The sequence below is a fragment of the Myiozetetes cayanensis genome, unplaced genomic scaffold (assembly GCF_022539395.1).
Source record: "Myiozetetes cayanensis isolate MyiCay16 unplaced genomic scaffold, myiCay2020 scf20-37, whole genome shotgun sequence".
In the NCBI taxonomy this organism is placed as follows: domain Eukaryota; kingdom Metazoa; phylum Chordata; class Aves; order Passeriformes; family Tyrannidae; genus Myiozetetes; species Myiozetetes cayanensis.
The window spans coordinates 3,050,642-3,069,881 of NW_026087412.1; the positions used below are offsets into that span (position 1 = coordinate 3,050,642).

Here is a 19,240-nt window from a genome sequence, read left to right on the forward strand (position 1 = left end):
TAGTGAAGCTGGGCTTTCTCCTGACTCCCTCTCTTTTCTTGCAGGCCCCCGAGGAACTTGGACTCCAGGGCGTTCATTACCATCGGAGATAAAGTACGTGTCAATGGGGTTTCTTTTGTTCTTGCTTCCAGTTTTGTTTGCCCTGTGCGTGGAAAGCTCTGTGGATCGTGTCTGACAACCTGTCAGATCAGGTCGTGAGATTCCAGAGCACCCTGTGAGGTGCAGCTTTGCAGGGATGAGACATCCCACAGCAGGACCTCTTCCCTGTGGAGTGGTGGGGTGTCTGTGTGTGTTTAGAGCAGTGACTGCTGGGGAGCTGAATGTGTCCTCTCCATGCCCACAGACTGCCCCAAACAAAGTCCCTTTGTCCCACATACCCACATACCACATCTGTGCTTCTGCCTGAGGCCCAGGAGAAGCTGGGCACAAGGCTTCTCTCCATCTCTCCAAAGCCTTTCCTAGTGACCTAATGAAAAACACTGCTAGAAATAGCCACTGTCTCTCCTTTGTTTCACTCTCTTGTTATGGGCTCTCCTGGGGCTGCAGAAGCTGTTTGCAAGTGAGCTAAAAATACTCTGCATGGGATCAGCCCTATATCTAGTCCCTTCCAGGCTGGGAGGGGGCTTGGCTGGTGGAATCTGGGTCCCTTGGCCTCAGTGTGAGGTTTTAGGGTTAGGGGAGAGGAGGGGAAGCTTTGACTGGGTCTAGCTTGGAATGGTTCTGCTGCCCGTGCTGTTTTCTGGCCATTGTGTCATGCATATTAATAACTTGGGGAGAGATGCTCTCTGTGACAGCCTGGGCATGATGTGTGCAAGGGGACAGTGCTGTAGCTTAGGGAAAATGCTCTCGAGTCACTTCCTTGCCTGCTCCAATGTTTGCAGGAAGGGTCTGGTCCAGGTGTTTTGGAGTGAGACGATGGAGAAGAGGACCTGGGCAGAAGGGCAGCTTTGGGCCGTGGGGGTGGATGATGACCTCGGGTCCATCGGATCTGTGCAGGCCATGCCGTGCATCCCATTGTCCTGGGAGGGAAGCGCTGGCTCCGTTGTTGCATCCATCCCATCGCCTCTTGTTGCTGGGCAGGGCAGTGCTGGTTCCTGGAGGGTGCTGGGAACCACCAGCTTCTGGGGAAGCCTTAGGGGCAAATACCAGGAAAAGCACAACACAATAACCTGGAACCAACTGCAGAGCACGTGTCCAGAAAAGCACCACCAGGTCCTTCCTGGAGCCTGCACTGCTCCTCTGCCAGCTGCCCAGGGTGGGAGCTCGGACATGTCCCCCCTAACCCTGCTCTCCTCGTGTCAGGATCCACTGTCCTGCCCAGGAAAGGGCCGGCACCTTCCTGTGCTGGGCAGTTCATAGCTCAGTGCTGAGCTCAGGCACAGCCCTGCCTCGCTCCTGCCTCGCCAGCCACATCTGGCTCCGATCAGCACAGGAGGGAAGGTCTGTTGGGGCTGGAGGCTGCTGGCCGGGCTGTGGCCAGTGCCGAGGGGAGTTTGCTGGCCAGGATCCCGGCAGCCACATCTCCCAGCTCGGCTCCTCAGCGCCAGAGGCTGTTTCCTCTCTCCCTGCTCTGGGTGTAGCTCGCAGGCACAGCATCCGGCGCCGCGCCGTGCTCGTTTCCCACCCTCGCTGCCTTTGTGGCTACTGGGGCAGTTTGGCATCCTGGTATTATTTGTGTTCCCTGAGACCAGAGGAAAAGTGGAGGCTGGATAAAGCCTGGCTAAAAGGAGGCCTGTGACTTATGAGGAGCGATGAACGCAGCGTCCAAAAATAGCCCATGTCTTACTCGGTTCGTGCCCTGCCCAGCAGAGCCAGCAATTACAGGGGAACGTGTCTTCAGGGAAACTTGTTTGTGGGTTGTGCAGGAGCTCCCTGGCACCCTGATGTGTTGGGCACTCGCTGGGCTGAGCATTGCCTGTGGGTTTTTTCCTGTTCTAAGCAAGGCTTACTGTAGTTGTGCTTGCCTGAGCTCTGTCGTTGGTGCTAACTCATGTTTTACCTTGCTGGCTGCTTTCTGGTGGGGGGAGAAAGTATCAGAAGCAGGTAAAACCCATTTAAACTCCCCAATAATGAGGAATTTATTCACTGTGTGCAGCATTCCATCTGACAGAGGCTTTGCACAGGTACTGTTAGACGTATAGGTGTATTTGTGACCAATGATTTTTGGGATGTGTGGACAGGTGAGGGACCTCCAACTGCACACAGGGATTTGGTGGAGGCTCCTGACTGCTGCCCATGTTGGCCCAGGAGCTGTTAAAATCCTGCAAATAGTTCAGCAACCGCAGAAATACCCCTGTGTGGGTAATCCCGAGCAGGCAGAGAGGCACCAAAGGTTGGTGCCCTTTCCAGTGGCAGCGTGCCCTGGCTTAAGGGATGAAAGTCCTGATCTGCAGCTGCAGAGGGGGAATTAAATGAGCCCTGGTGAGTATGGGGGTGAGAGGGTTTGGGCTCTGATTCAACTGAGCCAAAAATACACCCATGTTCTTTAAAGTGTGGTGCCTCTGGTACGTACAGGAGCGGGTGGAGTCCTGTAGGTGCCGTTGTTTGGGAATGCTCTGTATGACTGAGCTGAAAGTGTGGGATCTCTGCTGATGTCCTTGTTAAGTGTGCTTGTACCTGATTTTATTTTTTCTCTCTCTCTCTGAAGAACTTTGAGGTGGAGGCTGATGACCTGGTGGCGATCTCAGAGCTGGGCCGTGGTGCCTATGGTGTGGTGGAGAAAGTGCGGCACGCGCAGAGCGGCACCATCATGGCTGTGAAGGTGAGGACAGCTGCCTTCTGAGGGGCTGGAGATCAGGATGTGCAGCTCCAAGGGAGCAGAGAAACTGCTGAGCTTCACTGGTGGTGGCAAAACGGGGACAGGCTTACCTGGGTTTGGCAGCGTCTGGAGTTCCTGGTGTGGTTTGGCTGGTGACAGGTCTGTGCTGATACCAGCTGTGGGGCACCGTGGGGTTTGATAACAGGCTTTGAAATCCAGGCTTGGTGCCTGCAGTGCAAGGTTTGGATGTCAGAGTGCCTGTCCTGGCTGCTGGCCTGGTCCTGCATCCGCTGCAGGGCTTGCCAAGGGTTTGGCATTCATGAAGGTTCTGTCTGGCAGAGGGAATCTGGACATCTCCTGGGTGCTGCTGGCTGCAAAATAAGTATCGAACGCTTGCCCTGAACTGCAGGCCCTGTGAGTCAGACTGAGGGATGATGGTGTTATCACACCTGCACCAAACCCTTGTTTTCTCATATTTGTCTCAGAGGATTCGAGCCACTGTGAACACTCAGGAGCAGAAGAGGTTGTTGATGGACTTGGACATCTCCATGAGGACAGTTGACTGTTTCTACACGGTCACCTTCTACGGAGCCCTCTTCCGTGAGGTACTGAGCTGGTGGGTGCCTGGGGGGCACCTGGGGCCAGTGTGATTGTGCTGAAGGCACCAAACTGTGCCAAAACACCTCTGTGCTCTTCAGCCCAGCTGGGCTGTTTGAGGTGCTGCCACGGCTTAAAGTCAAAGGCTTCCCTTCTTCTTGTCCTTTGTGTTGTCCACGGCCTGGACTGACTTTGGGGCAGACCCTCAAAGGGAGGCCACCACAGGTAGTTTTGGTGGCACCTGGACACCTGTCCTCATTGTTGTCTAGTGCAGAGCCCACGTGCTGATGGTGTGGCCAACGGCAGCTGCGTGGCAGGGACCGTGGCTTGCCCTGCGTGGAAAGGGCAGTGTCCATTTTTCCATCCATCCCCACCACTCTCTTCAGCTCCCACGGACTTCCAGGGAATTCCCTCTCAGCTGCTTTCTCTCCATCTGCAGGGCGATGTGTGGATCTGCATGGAACTCATGGACACCTCCCTGGACAAATTTTACAAGAAAGTACTGGAGAAGAAGAAGACCATCCCTGAAGACATTTTGGGGAAAATGGCTGTGTCTGTGAGTGCCTCTTGTGTTCTTACCTGGGTTTGTGCATCCCCTGAGCACAATTGCAGGGCTCTGTTGAGGCCTGTGTTGTGTTTGCAGTGGGAAGCTGGTGCTGTGTGTGACTAATGGATGCCTTTTCACTCTGTTTGTCCCCAGATTGTACGAGCTCTGGAGCACCTGCACAGTAAACTCTCTGTAATCCATAGAGGTAAGTGCTGGATGGGGTTGGTAGGATGTGGCTGGAGATCTAACCCTGAAATGAGCCATGGGAAGACTCCTTTCCAGGAGATAGGGGGTGTATCCATCTGGGATGCCTAAAGTGGGGTCTGCTGGTACTTATTAGGACAGTGGTGGATAGATCTAGATGCCCAAGACTTGTTCCTGAGATGCATCCCTCACGCCTCTGCTTGCAGGATGTCATTCTCTTCCTCCTTTCCAGATGAAGGGTTGAATGTAACAACTGAATTCCTCACTACCTCTACTTTTATGGGCATCTCTCTCTCTCTCAGAGTACCAAGGTGCCTTGGAGGCACAAAATCCCCACATCCTCCTGGCTGGGTAGTTATAGTAAGGTGAGGGCTGAAAGAGACCTTATAAAATCACAGATGGGAATTGTGACAGCCAGGTCCTGCTCTTCACCCTGGTATATAGACCCCTGTGAACAGATCATGATGTGCATGGGACAAACTGTCCTGAGAATTTGGTAGAATTGGGCTTTTAAGGCTGTGCTGGGCACCTAAATCTCCCTTCCTTTGTGTTAGAGCTGGTCTGATTCCCCTCCTAGGTCAGCAGGGAGTTGTCCATCTTGTCTCAGACTCTTCAGTACCCCTGCAAAGACCCAATTTGCCCTCTTGCATTTTCTCTTAGACGTGAAACCTTCCAACGTGCTGATCAACAAGGAGGGACACGTGAAAATGTGCGACTTTGGGATCAGTGGCTACTTGGTGGACTCGGTTGCGAAGACCATGGATGCTGGGTGCAAACCTTACATGGCTGTAAGTGCAATCCTGTGCAAGCTTCAGCCTTTCTAGAAGAGACTGCTGCTTAGAAATCAGTCTTGGTTCACCTCCATCCTGAGCTGAAAACCACTTGAGAGTGCTCTGCTCTCCCTGGCTCAGCAGAGCCCTCTGAGGATGGGATCACCCTCCCTTGTAAGACCTGCTCTGTGTGTTCATCCCTCAGTGGGTTCTTCCTCTGCCACCTTCCATTTGCAGAAGGATAAAAGCCTGGCTGGTGGTGGTTGCTCCCTGTTGGGTAGAAAATGCTGAGGCTTTCCTTGGCAGGATCGTTTCATTTCATCCTCAAGTCAGTCTGAATTTCCCTTTGCCATCTGTGGCATCCATGTGGGTGGTGTGTGCTCCTGGGGCAGGATTGCTCTGCAGGGACAGTACAAGTCTCACTCTCCTGAGAAGAGGAAGAGTTGACATGAGTTGTGTGGAGCAAGACGTGGCTTTCCTCAGTGCCAGATTTAACCTCAGACCCTGCCTCCATGGGGATGTGAGCCAGGGAAATCCACCCAACCTGTGTTTTGGAGCCAGAGGTTTGCTCTGTGGGGTTTGCGCTTGGGGAAAATGAGGTGGAGTTGTAACATCTTCCATTTCGCTCTTACAGCCAGAGAGAATAAACCCAGAGCTCAACCAGAAGGGCTACAACGTGAAGTCGGATGTCTGGAGCCTTGGGATCACAATGGTAACACCAAGGGCTGGGACCTGTCCCTGCAACCCTGGGGTTGGGATGGGGTTTGGGCTGGTGGGGCTGTACCCCTGCTGTGAACAGTGGCAGCTGGGTGGGCCCACCAAACAGGGATAAATGCTGAGTGTGATCGCTCAGGGCTTGAGATTAAACAATCAGAGCACTGGGTGAGGGGCTGCCCTGTGCACACAGGGTACCTGACCCCAGGGCAGGCAGCTCTGAGCTGGGCTGTGCTGCCAGTGCTGCCACCACTGCTCCAGCTCTTTCCAAGTCAGCTGGCAGACTTGCCCAGGAGACCATCCATCTTCTGTCCTGCTCCCCCTTCTTGCTCCTTCCTGTTGGATTCTGGGGTGTTATTCCCAGGTGGTTCCCTCATACCCCTCTGCCTGGTTCCACAGAGTTGTGCACAGTGCCAGCCCTGAAAAGCTCCACTTAGCTCTGAGCTGTGTGGGCTCAGGCTCTCAGGGGTCAATATATGGATGACTGTAGGCTTAGCTGGGCATCCAAAAGTCTGCCTTTTGAGGGCTTTGCAGCTCCCTGTGTGCTGTCTGGAGAGGTGGTCAGTGGAGCAGGGTTTGCTGTAGCTGGGGCACAGCCTTTCTCCTGCACCCCTCTCCCCCATCACCACAGCTCTGCAGGGGATCGGGGCGAGCCCTGCCTGCAGTGAGAGCTGCCCTGTGTGGTTTGCAGCAAATCCTGCCTGTGGGGTAGCTCAGAGCAGCCAACAGGAAGGGGAAATACTTTCAGTTCCAAACTCGCAGCTGCTCAGGATGGTTTATCCACCTCCTGCAAGAAATGGATCTTGCAGAAGGCAGCTGAGATCCTCTGGCGCCAGAGGACAAAGGAAATCCCAGCTGTTGGCTCCGAGGGATGCTGCCCGAGAAGCAGGGCTCTTGCTTTCCAGGAGACTCTCTCTGTGGGTAGATTATTTTCAGGAATTTTTCCTGTGCCCTCTTAGCCAGGGCCTTTTGTTTTGGGTGCTGCATCCCTGTGCTTCACAGATCTCTTGGCAAATACTCCTCCCCAGCCGGTCTTGTCCACAGTGCCAAACCCAAGCCCCTCTCCTTGGTGTCCCCCTGCCAGTGCAGAGCTGGGCTGGCTGACTGGAAATATAATCAGCTGCAGGAAGCTGTGGGATGGGAGACTTTTAATGAGGGAATATCCAAACCTTTCCAAAGCTGGAAGGGAGAGGGGACCTTGCTGAAAGCCAGCCAGCCTGCAGCTGAGTTGGAACCCTGACCTGTTTGATTCCCTCTTGTGTCTTCCTTCTGGGTTGGCTTCCTGGAGGTTTGTTTGGTTTTTTTTAATATTGTTTCTGAAGGAGTTGGATTGATTTCAGACTGGACAGTTTTTGGGCCATTGAGTTGCAGGGCTAATCCAGGCCTTCATTGGAATGGTGGCTGGATTCAGTTTTCCAGCAGCAGGAGCTGAGCTCCCCTGACCTGAGCCAGAGGCAGGAGAGGGCATCGGGCTCTGTCCTGCTCTATCCTTTCAGGTTTGTTATTCCTCCCATCCTGTCTCACCCAACCAGGCAGGTCTGGAGGTTCTGTTCCCCATTTTGAGATGGGAACTGATCCTTGGCATGAGGAGAACTGCCCAAGAGATGGGATGAGCTACTTCCTGCTTGAATGGTTGTGGAGCAGAGGTGATTTGTAGGAAGAACGCAGTAATCGAGGTGGTTTTGGCAAAGATCTTGATAAGTGATGTTCCAGCACTTAATTTTTTCTTGGGTTTGTGGATTTTTTGTGTGTTTAGCTCATACAGTACTAGCCTGAGGCCCAGAGGCTGCCTCAGGGCCAGCAGAGCACTTCGGAAACCAAGTGCAGAAAATGTGTGCTGTTACTATCTTTTTAAATAATCCCCTTTTACATATCTGTGGTGGCTTCCTGTAAATGCATTAATATGCTGAGCCAGCCTCAAAAGGAAGTATTTTTGGCCTCTGGGTCTTTTTATTTAAAAAAAAAAAAAAAAAAAAAGGAAGAAAAAAAGTGGTATGACCCAAATTGAAAATGGTTTGTAAGGAAAGAGGGTTTGCATTTGACTCTGAGCTGGCTGAGGCAGGTGGGCTGTGTGGGGTCGTGCTTGTCCCGGTGTCTCAGGTTTCCCTGTCTCCATCCTCAGATTGAACTGGCCATTCTCCGCTTCCCATATGAGTCCTGGGGGACGCCCTTCCAGCAGCTCAAGCAGGTGGTGGAGGAGCCCTCTCCCCAGCTGCCTGCTGACCGCTTCTCCAAGGAGTTCGTGGACTTCACGGCGCAGTGGTGAGTCTCCAGCAGGGACTGGTGGCTTCTCCCAGCCTGGCTGATGAGGAGCCCCGATCCATAGGGGCTGGAGTGAAGCATGGGGCTGGGTTTGGCATCTTTTGGAACCTCTTTACCCCCACCTTGGCGTGCCAGGGCTGGTGCTTGGCATGGCAGGAAGTGCTGCCCAAACAGGTTTTGTTCTCGGCCTGACTCACCCGGGCTGGTTGGAAGGCACAGACGTTTCCCTTCCCCTTTTGCTGTTGCTGCAGCTGAAATTTTGGTGTTTTCTGGCCAAGTGGCAGTGAAACCAGAACAAACCCCTGGCAGCCTCTGGGTGAAAGCTGTTTTGTGGTTTTGTGGGAAGCTGCTCCTCTCAGGGTGTCCCCTGTTCCCTGTCTGCTGCTTGGAGCTGCCAGGCAGTGGTGAGCCCACCCTGTGGGTGTTGGGAAACCACCTCTCCTCCCTAGTTGTTCTGGTCTGTGTGGGGCAGGCTGCAGAGCTGCTTGGCTTGTGCTTTTCATGGCAAAACACTGAGTTGTCCTTTCCCAATTAACCTACCTGGCTGCTCTGCTGGTGGTTCAAACCTGCTCGGCCAAGGAGGGAGAGGGGATGGGTGCAGCCCACAAGAAACATGTCATGTTGGTTGGGAGGGGGAGATCCCCTGGGACAGACCACGTGCAGCAAAAGGAAAAATTCCTACAGCCTTTGTCTCCTATGTTGTTTTTTTTTCTTCCAGCTTAAGGAAGAACCCAGCTGAGCGAATGAACTATTTAGAACTTATGGTAAGTGTGGAGCTGTTTCTTGCTGGTCTTTATTCCAAAGCATTTTTGAAAGTCAAATCAATGGTCCAACAGGCTCTAGGGAAACAGGACAACAGGATGAGTGGGTGATTTTTCATGCCTGTAGCGGGATAGGTGCAGCGTGTCTAAGGTGGAAGGGTGTGTTGATTTCATGGGTGTTAAGGGCACGGTTTATGGGTGTTATCTCCCTCTGTCCTGTCTGCTCTTGGAGAGTTTAAACCTCAAAGTGTGATAGCACAGCTGCCAAGATGGGGTGTCCCGCTGGGGTTGAACCTAGAAATGCCAAAGTTCATCTTTAAGCTGAAGGATGTTGTCTGTGGGAGCCTGGGGAGGAGGTTGGTGCCCACCCCCAGCACCTCCCCAGCTGTGTGACATCCCCCAGGGTCTGCCTGTCTGTCCTCGGGTGTCAGCTGACGTCGTTGTCTTCCGGTCTCATTGGCAGGAACACCCATTCTTTACCTTGCACGACACCAAAGAGACTGACATGGCCTCCTTCGTGACAGAGATCCTCGGGGAAGACTCCTAACTCCCGGCAGGAGCGCAGCTCCCGGCTCCCTGCAGCCCCTCCGTCCCGGCTCCCCCGCAGAAGAGCGAGCGAGGACTCAGAGTTGATGGTGGTTTGCACACATTGCACCTCCCCAGCCTGGGGGCGCCTCTGGCCCCATCTGGCCTTGCAATCTCTTTTCCTCTTTGCCTTGTGAAATCCCCCAAGGATGAGCCTTTTGAAGCCAACGCCTTTCCAGCTAAGCCACTGGGGACTGAAGGCTCAGGAGCTCCCTGCTGATATCCAGCGTATCCCTCCCGGGGAGAGGACTGTGCCCGTGGTCCCTGAGCAGGCAGAGGGTGCCAGAGGGCATCTCCCCTCCCCAGCAGCCTGTGCACAGTGCAGGGGGGATGTGTTTCTTTGCTGCCTGGGGAAGGCAGAGAGAAGCAATGCTGCTGTGCTTGCACCACTCCTGCCTGCCCAAAGCCCCTTCCTTGGAGTCTGGTCTCACTCGCCTTCCCTTTGTGCCTGGCTCTCTGTTCCCAGGACCTACACAGCCTTTTAAGGGGTTGTGGGACTCTCTGGGTGTGCTGCTTTTCACAGCAGAGGCTGTTTTGATGCCTGGCTCTACACCTTAATGACCCTTTGAGGCAGCATCAGGTCGGGCATCCCCCCCCCAGTCGATGCGCTGCTCCCTTCTAGTGGGGCATAAAAGGGCATTTTTTCATGAGCCCACCTTGGCACACGCTGCAGCCCACGCTGTTCCCACTCCTGCCCACGGGACTTCATCCAGCACTCCCTTCCCTCGTGGGCACATGGTGATGGAGAGACAGCAGGTCCTTGGTGCTGCTTCTCTCCCTCCAGCCCTGGGCTGGGAGGACACATCCCTGCCCTGGGCATCGCCTTCCACAGCCCTGGCTGCCTCCACCTCCCCTGGCTCCTGGAGGAGACGCTGCTCCATCTGCCTTCCAACCTGGAGCTGATGTTAAGACCTCGCACTGTGACACCCACTTGTCTTGGAGGCTGAACTCGCACTCCTCGTGTCCCAAACTGCTTCCCACCCCTCCAGCTGCCCAGGTGCCAGTGGGAGCCAAACCCCAGTGACTCGCCCGGGGCTGCCGCCAGTTGTACATTTGATGTCTATATATAATGGACTTTGTAACGTGTTTCCTGGTTTTAATCTTAACTTGCTATAAATTAAAAGCCCTTCTGTGTGGGAGGAGGGAGGAGCAGTTCCTTCTCTCCTGACAAATCCACTGTGAAAACCTGATGTGTTTCCCTGCGCTCCCAGCCCGAGGAGCCACGGGAGCAAGAGGGATTTCTGGCTTCTACTGTACATGATCACGGATAAATGCACCAGCTGTGGATTTTGGGATTTTTTTTTTTTTTTTTTAATAATTGAGTTTTTCAGAAGGATTTTTTTTTTCTTTTCTAATATATATTTGTGTGTGTGTATGTGTGCGCTATATATATATATTATATATATTTTTAAATCAATGATGAATGTGTGAATATCTATGTGGCCAGCAGATTTGGTGGAATGGATAACATTTTTCTGGCTACATTTGGGCAGGTGGGGAAGGGGTCACTAGAAAACACCCTGGCCTAAGATTTTTTCTTTTTCTTTTTTTTTCTTCCTTTTTTTTTTTTTTTTAAAGAAATACGTCTATTTTTTAACTGAATCTTTTGAAAACCTTTTTCCTGAAATTCAAGCCCTGGAGGTCTGGATTTCAGGGTGTATTTCCAGCGTTCAGGGTCCCCCTTCCAATGAAGAATGATGCCTTAAATTCACTGCTCCCACCTCCTGCAGCCCAGGGTTTGAAGTGGCACTGGGGATCCTCTGCCTGGGAAGTGGGGTGCTCCCACCATCTATCCCTGCCAGCTGCTCCCAGGAAAGCTGCTTTGGGGCAGATGGCTTTCAGTCCTTCATGTCCCCATGCTGGGCCATCAGGCAGCAGCTCTTTTACCCCCATCATCCCTCTGATCCCTTTCCCCGAGTCAACAAACCCTGAGAAAACCAGCCCAGGTGGAGCTGCACAAACCCTGTTCAGCTTTGGTTCCATCCTGACACCCCCCACCAGCCCACCTGTGGATGGAAAATAAGGAAGTGATTGATATTCATGTCTCCCTCCTCATCCTGCTCTGCAAACCACCCGATGCTCACCTGTACCCGCTCGGTTTGACAGCTTTGCTGCTCAGATGTACAATTGTTTTTTTTTTTTCCATAGTTGGTTACTTTGGATTACTTTTTGTTTTGATGTTGAGCTTTTTTTTTTTTCCCCTTCTTTCCTTGTTTTGTCCCCTCTCCCCTTCCTTTATCTCACCCTTTTTTTTGGTGCTTTGGGGAACAGTGGGGTTTTTTGCATGTGTTTGTGTTTTTTTTTACCCCCTTCTGCATTTCTCCTCCTGGAGAAAGCTCCTGTTTTCTGTGATTTGGGAGAAGGGAGCAACTGCCCTTTCAAACATGGGGGAGATGCCTCTGGGGTGGGCTTGGGCCCCTGTGGATGAAGTGAGGCTTTGCTGAAGAGGCAAACATCGCCTCTGAGTGCCATCTGCTCTGCTTCATTTGACAGGGATCTTACCTGTCCTAATCCCATATCCCTCTTCACCTCTGCACTTCCCTGTCCTGTGTTGTTCCCTCTGCCCTGGCAGTTCCCTGGGGGGGAACCAGCTTGGCTTTAAGGTGGGTGAGGATTTTCACTTGCATGGGAAACTTCGCTCCCCTTGTACTTCTGGGAATGGTCTGTACCCCTCACCTCCAGTCCTTGTTTTCAATAAAATTCATCCTCAAACCTGCTTCTTGGTGCCTCTTGTCACTCTTTCAGCATCAGCCTTGGGCTGTTCAGTCTCCTGAGCAGCCTGAGGATGTTGGGGGGTGGCAGCTTAGCTGAGGGTCCTGATTGTACAAGCTGGGACCCCTCAATCCCAGCAGGATTCCCAGAACAGCCCCCATGGGAACTGGAGTGGGGGTATGGCAGCTTGGGGAGGGATTCTGTTACCCGTGTACTTTCTCTTCCTGTTGTGGGGCGATGCTGGTCCCAAGTTGGGGGTTGTACAAGCTGGGAACCCCCCAAAGCATCACCCCAGGCAGGAGTGAGACCCTCCTGGGAGCGCTGCCAGGGGCTACCCAGGGCCCTGCTCCCCCCACGCCGGGCTGGGAAGGAGGGTGGGTGGGTGCCAGGGAGTGGGTTCCTGGACAGGGGAAGAACCCCAGGGTGGGTGGGGGGTCCCGGGGCAGCACGAGCTGCCCGCGGCCGCGAGGGGGAGGCAGCGCCCGGCGCCGGGAGCGGCGGGATGAGCCGGGACCGCTGGGATGAGCCGGGACCGCTGGGATGAGCCTGGAGCGGGCGGGATGAGCCGGGACCGCTGGGATGAGCCGGGAGCGAGCGGGATGAGCCTCCGCCGGCGGCGGGACACACCGGGGTTCCCCCTTTCCATCCCAACCTGCTGTGATCCCCCCTCCCCAACCCGTGACACTCCCGGTCCTCCCTCGGGGGTGCGTGACCGGGGGTGGTCCGGGGTATCGTCCCCACGGGCGGCGGAGCTGCACATCGCAATGGGACAGGGAGCAAGGGGACGGTCCCCTTCCCAAATATTTTCCCTGTCAGCCCTCTTAAAGCAGGATCAGGCCGGAGACAAGCACCTCAAGCACTTGGTGGCGATGATCTGCCCGGACATGGGGGCCGAGCGGGGTCAGCGATGCTGGGAGGAGCAGGGACCCCAGGAACACCCACCCGCGTGGCGTGGGGACACGCTCGGAGGGGGCCCGACCTGCCGGGAGCTGCAGTCCGCTCTGTTCCAATTACCAGCCTAATAGCTACATCGAGGCCATTAAAAATGCATCAGTGCCTCCGAGGGAAGAACTTCAGGATAAGTGGAAAATTCATCACTTTGAGTTCCCTTATTAGGAGAAAAGGTGGGGTTTTTTTCCCCCCCATTTGTCTGAAACAGAGGCAAAAAGAGGTTATTTCTGCCCGGTGACTTCCCCATGGGACCGTCACGAGGTGTGAACAGGCAGAGCTCAAAGCCCGGGTGAGGACACAGCTCCTGCTGCAGAGAAGGGAAAACTCAGCCCATCCAACACAGAGAGGGGACATGGGGACTGTCAGGGCTGCAGTGGCTCAGCCCTCCTCAAATGAAGGGCCAAGAGCTTTCCCTGCCCTGTGCTGAGCTCGTGTGCTGGGAGCAGTCACTCTCAGAGGGCAGACCCCCAGTGGTCTCCCCCAGTACAGTCTGTACTGGTCATACTGGCCCTTTGCTGGGCTGGTTCACCATGAATGGTAGTGATGGAATAAGGAGCAATGGGTTCAAGCTGAAAGATGGGAAATTTAGGTGAGATAAATGGAAGAAATGCTTGGCTGTGAGGGTGGGGAGGCCCCGGCACAGGCTGCCCAGTGAAGCTGTGGCTGCCTCATCCCTGGAAGTGTCCAAGGCCAGGTTGGAGCAACCTGGGCTAGTGCAAGGTGTCCCTGCCTGAAAGGGACCCTGAAAGGTGATCTTTAAGGTCCCTTCCAACCATTCTGTGATTTTATTCTATGGTGGTTCTCTCCAGGAGCTCCTGAGCTGGAGCTCACGCGGTTCCTAAGAGCCGTGTGCGGGGGAGAGCTGGCTAATGGCTTAGCAGGGGGTGTGATGATGCAGCCAGTTTTCTGGGGCTGCAGGTTATTTATTTTGCTAAAGTTTTCTCTTTTTTTTCTTTGTTCCCCCAGTGGCTGAGCCTGTATCTAGGGCAGGGTTGTTTTTTTTTTTAGTTCAGGTGGCCTGTGGGCACCTTTGAGATCGATAGTGTAAATTAGCGAGTTCACACAGGCCATGGGTTTGTACGAGACGTGTTCAATTCTCCCCTAATAGCCGTCTCACCCAGAAACTTCCAACGCTCCCGCTCTTGTAGCACCTAAGCACTAATGAGCTGAAGCTGCAGAATAGCAATGAGACCTCAGGAATATGGATCAGCCTTTCCTGGCCCAGCCAGAGGCTTTAAAATCGTTTCAGCTGGCACCTGGAGAGGCCAGAGCAGCCCAGCAGGGAGGGAAGGGTTTAAGTGAGGTGCATGGGGTGGAGAAGGCCTTTGCTGCCCATGGTGAGTGGCTGGGGATGTCTCCCAACTCTTCTCTCCAAACAGAAGGGTAAGTGGCTTGTTTTGGGGTGAGGAAAGCTCAAACTCTGGTTTAACCACAGATATCCAGGTGTTTTAGTGCCCTCCTTTTTTTCCCCTGATAATTGGTCATCCCTGAGTATGAGTTTCTAGGCTTTGCTCTGTTTTAACCACTGGCTTGGATAAAGCAGCACCTCCAAGCATTTTCTGTCTGTCCCAGCAGCCTGGTTTGCAAACCCAGCCCCAGAGCGTGTGTATTTATGGGGCAAGTCGTGTAACTCGTCCGTGTGCAGCCGCCTTGCTGCTCCATCCCTTGGGAATTGCACCAGGACCAACAGCAACTCCCCATAGAAGGGGTGCTGGAAAACTGGGATAAAGCTACAAAGCAAGGGGAAAACTCCTGGCTTGCCCAGCGGACGTGCACCTTCAGGCTTCCCTCTCAGCTTGACATTCCGGTTGATTTTTCAGAGGCAGGAACGCTGCTGGGGGAACGTGGGGGTGGGAGAAGGAAGCCTCAGCAGCGCAAAGCCTGAAAATATCAAAGCCTGAAGCAAACGCTTCGGGGGTGAGCCGGGAGGTCACCTGCCACGCAGGGAGCCCCGGAACCCTGGCAGGTTTGCCTGGAGCCTCTCCAGCCCCCCGAGGGGTGGCTCTGGCCCCTCTCACGCTGCGTTAACCTTTCTGGAAATACCAAGCGGTGCTGGAACAGGCTGTTTATTTCCAGACACCGGGAGCGGCGGCGGGTGCTGCAGGCACGTGGGCAGAGGGCTGAGAGGAGCCTGGAGAGCCAGGGTGGCTTTTGCACTTGATTTACGTCTCAGAGCAGCTTGGGGTGGAGGAGACGGAAACCTTGATGAACCAAAGCTGTTACCTTGCTATCAGCAGTGTTTTCCTCAGTGTCATTCCCCGCTCGGAGCCGCTTGTGTCTTCTCGAGTGATACACTCTTTTCTTCTTAAGGAAGCTGAGATTTCATAAATAAACCCCAAGGTTTTGAGGCAAAAGGGGGATCTGAAGCTGCCCCAAATGCCATGAAACCTGCATGGCTGCTCCTCTCAGTGAAGGCAATTAATGAGTATTTCCCAGGTCATCCCGACCCTCTGCACAGGCCCTGCAGAACATCACTGCCTGCAACAGGTCCCGTTCCGTGCCGGCACAGAGGAGCTGATGAATGAGCTCGAGGGTCCCCCAGGATGTGACTGTGCAATGGAAACCGCGCCGGGGAGCCCTTGCTGGGGCAGGAGGTGTTCGGCTCCCGCGTAGCTGCCCCCATCCCTGGAAACGGGAGCCCCAGGGATGCTCTGTGCCTCCCCCCTCGCAGGGCTCGTAATGGCTGTGTAAACACCCAGCAGCTGCCGCGCGAATCGATCCGGGCTGGCGCTGCGCAGCTCCGGGGACAGGGAGAGACCGGGCACAGCCGGGCTGGAGCGATGAGCAACAGTGTTGGGTAGAATTTTGGGAGCTGGGGGTAAGCCAGGAGGATGCAGAGGGGCCATTGGCTCCCAGGGCTCTGCCGATGTGAGGGGGGTAGGGGTGGCAGCAGGAATTCTCAGGCAGTGATGCCTTCTCACCCCAGTCTATTTTATAGGCCTGTTGGGGTTCTTTTGGAATCTTATGCTGTGCCTCTTTTCAGGAACCTCTCCAAACAGCTCAGAAGGGCTCTGGAGATCCTGGTGACAGCACTCTCCTCCCAGAGCCCACCATGGCTCCTGGGCTCTGACCTGGCCCCTTTCAGCTCAGAGAAGGTGAACTGGGGCCAGGACTTCGTGCTGTGAGGATCCTCCTACCTTGCCCTTGCCTTTGCCATAACTCAGAGTACAGCTGAAGAATTTGGGTTCTCTGGAGCACCTGCTTGTTCTGTGCTCCGTGGATCTTGCTGGAGGTCTGGGGGACCTCAGCCAAGACTGAAAGGTTGTTTTTGAGGGTGTGGAGCAGCCTTCCCAAGCTGTGCTTGGGAGATCCCTCCCATCAGGGAAGGGGGCTGTGCCAACCTTGGTGGGGGTCTCTGCTCCCCTTGCACTGCCCTCCCAAGCTGAGGCAGCAGGACGTGCCCTTTCTTGTCATCCTGCCCCACCCTGAGCTTCTTTAATTACAGCTTTGGGAGGGATCTTCCCCTTTATTCCCCCAAATCTTCTCCTTAATTAAAATCCTCGATCTGGGCCAGCAGGAAGCAGCTGTTGCCTCTTTGCAGCGTGCTTGGGTGTGTTACAAGCTGCCAACCTGATTGCTGGCCATGCAGGGACAGGACAGGGACAGCCTGGGGACAGGGCTCCCTCAGAGGAGGGGGGCACTGGCATTGTCATTGTCCCACCTGGCTTCTCCTGAGACAATGCTGAGTGGAGCTGGCTGCTATGGCCACCCTTACTTTGCCCAGGGGAGGGCTGGAATCATCTGGGTGTGAGTGGGAACTGTGTCCCTCCTCATCCTTTGCCCCATGGAGTCAGGCAGAAAGCCTGAGTGCACCGGACCCAAAACCAGTCATTTTGGGTTTGCCCAGCTCCTGCTCTGGAGAAGGGCTGGATGATGCAGGTGGATTAAGGTGAAACTGGGGCTAGGATTGTCCCTAGAGCTCACTTTGCCCTCAGGATCCACGATGTGTCTGGTCTGTTTCCCATTCCTCCTCTCCTCCAGGGGAAGCACATCAGGAGCTGCCTGCAGCCCTGCAGGATCCAGATCCATTGCTGCCACTTCACAGGGCTCCTGGGCCACCCCTGTGTCCCCATCCTCACCACAGCCAGGGGACATTCCCTGGCATGGCCTCTGCAGCCTTGTTTTCTTCCAGGATTAGCCCGAGGAGGTGACTTTGCCCCTCCCTGCCTGCCTGGGGCGGGTGTTTCCTGCTGTGATCCATCATCAAACAACAGGGAAGCGTCAGGAACAGTTAGTGAACTGGTGGTGTCAACTTTATCAGAGATGATGTGTCTCTTCTTAATGAAACTTGTGGAAGAGAAAAGCAAAAGAAAGAAGAGGCTGCTGACAACAGATGTATTATTGCACTCGGATTTACTGGTGCATGCATTTTTCATTCATGGAAGCGGCTGATATGCAGATTTGTTCAGAGAGGAGCAGGTACAGCTCTCGATGGATCAATTCCTGCAGCACACTCAGGAGAAAGGGGTCTGGCTGAGCAAATGGCTGTGCAAGGCACTTCCCAAAGCCAGCCCTAAATTTTGTGCCCAAGATAGGTTAAAATCCAATTTTTTTTTTTAATTTACTTTTGTTTTGTTTTCTCCAAATTCACACTCTTCAGCCCTGATCCTGTGTGCCTTTTGGGCCGGGAGAGATTTCCTGATCTTTGTGGTTCATGTCTCCCACACAACCTTCAGCTGGGGTGGTCTGAACTGACTTTTTGGTTTTCTTCCAGCTCCACTTTGCTGGGGAACTCAGTGCTCAGTGTCCCCAGATAGGTTTCACCCCTACCCTGGTTTGGAGGAGCACATCCAGCTACAGACAGCAGAGGCTGAATTTATATTATGGCCTCAATATATATTATATTATATATTACATTACATTATTCACATAGAGGTGGCTTCTTCCAGAGGCCCTTCCCTCTGTCAGATGGATTCTGGCCACGCTTGGTCACCACAGGTGTCCCTTGAACTTCAACCCCAGAGCCAAGTGCCTCTTGCTGGTGATTAAAGTTGTGTGTCTGAGGCTCTTCCCTCTCCCTGTGCATCATGTTGTGGTTTCTCTGTGATTTGGGGGGTGGAGGCTCAGCTCGCCCACGGCAGTGGGGGTGGAACAACACCTTGTAGGAGCAAAGTAGAGTTTCACCTCCCTGAACTGATGAAACCAGGCAAAAATTTTTGAGGTGTTTTTCCCTCTCATTAGGAATGGAAGACAGGAGTCTTCTGTCTTCTGGGTACTATACAACCAGCATGAATTATTTAGGATGAAGCATCTCTCCGATAAATAATTTCTTTGTGTGGGGAGATTAAATCTGAATTTTTTGAAAAAAATATAATAACGAAAGCAATTTCTCTCTCTCGTAAGTCCTCATATTTCACACGGCCAAGAGATCCCAGGCATCCATTCCTGTATTGATCAGCAAATAGGTCCTCGTATAGATTTAGTTCACCCAACCTTGTTTAATTTTGGATTCATTGATTCAATGCAAAGATCGAGATGAAAAGCAAGTGGGCTGTTTCCAGTGCTGGTGATGCTATTTTTAAATAAATCTAGTGCATGCTAAAATAAATATGCAAAGCATTTTGTAAGGCCGTATAGGGGCGGGGAGACCAGATGTACTAAAATATTTAACAAACTTTTTTCTTGATTTCTCGAAACGCATGTTTTATTTAGTAAACACTAGTGGAATTAAATCTCACCCGGTGTTTGCTCTGAGGCTGTCCCACACCCATTGTCTGGGGTGAGCAGGAGCGTGGGACCTTGGAGGAACAGTCTGCACGGTGACATTGGTGGCACATTTAAATGCAAAGCTCATTAACCATGTCTGGGATTTTTTGTTTGTTTCTTTCTTTCTCTCTCTCTCTCTTTTTTTTTTTTTTTATGTTCATGTTCCTTACAAGAGCAAGAGATGAAATACCCATCTACAATTCCCTTTCATCTCCAGGCGTGTTTGGGTTTGTTGCTCAGATGACAAAGTTTCTCCTTTGGAATTTTATTTGATTTCGAAAGATGAGAAAGAATTAAAAGCATCTCCAGGAGGCTGAGCTCACCTTACTCTATCCAGGATCCTCCAGAAGGCAGATGAGGGAATTGGCAAAGGCTCCTGGCCCCAAGGGATGGAGTTCATCCCGAGGTCAGACCTGCATTCCTGGCTTTTCCTTCACCTGGGGTGACCATCCTGCAGATCTCAGCCCCCTTTCCTGGGGACCTGCATCCTGCTCCGGGCGTACGTGCCTGTCTCCTTCAAACCCTCTGCTTTCAATCCAATCAGGTTTAATTGAATTGTGGTTTTGATCACATCTGACTGGTGGCAGAGATCTTGCTGATGATCACATTCCCATGGGTGACATGGGGATGGGGCGGGTGGAGGAGGGAGGTGAGACAGGGCTTGTGTGCCTGT

The 19,240-nt window shown here is 53.3% G+C and overlaps 1 protein-coding gene across 3 annotated transcripts in view; it reads left to right on the forward strand.

Moving 5' to 3' along the window:
- Positions 1 to 11,914, forward strand: part of MAP2K3 (mitogen-activated protein kinase kinase 3) — a 31,240-nt gene extending 19,326 nt beyond the window's left edge. For all 3 annotated transcript variants that reach the window (XM_050317566.1, XM_050317568.1, XM_050317567.1), the window contains exons 4-13: positions 45 to 93; positions 2,648 to 2,761; positions 3,244 to 3,363; positions 3,795 to 3,911; positions 4,056 to 4,107; positions 4,767 to 4,894; positions 5,511 to 5,588; positions 7,713 to 7,852; positions 8,571 to 8,616; positions 9,077 to 11,914. In XM_050317566.1, the coding sequence (XP_050173523.1) occupies positions 45 to 93; positions 2,648 to 2,761; positions 3,244 to 3,363; positions 3,795 to 3,911; positions 4,056 to 4,107; positions 4,767 to 4,894; positions 5,511 to 5,588; positions 7,713 to 7,852; positions 8,571 to 8,616; positions 9,077 to 9,160 (928 nt within the window). In that variant the 3' untranslated portion in view covers positions 9,161 to 11,914. The remainder of the gene's footprint in view (positions 1 to 44; positions 94 to 2,647; positions 2,762 to 3,243; positions 3,364 to 3,794; positions 3,912 to 4,055; positions 4,108 to 4,766; positions 4,895 to 5,510; positions 5,589 to 7,712; positions 7,853 to 8,570; positions 8,617 to 9,076) is intronic.
- The last annotated feature ends 7,326 nt before the right edge of the window (positions 11,915 to 19,240 follow it).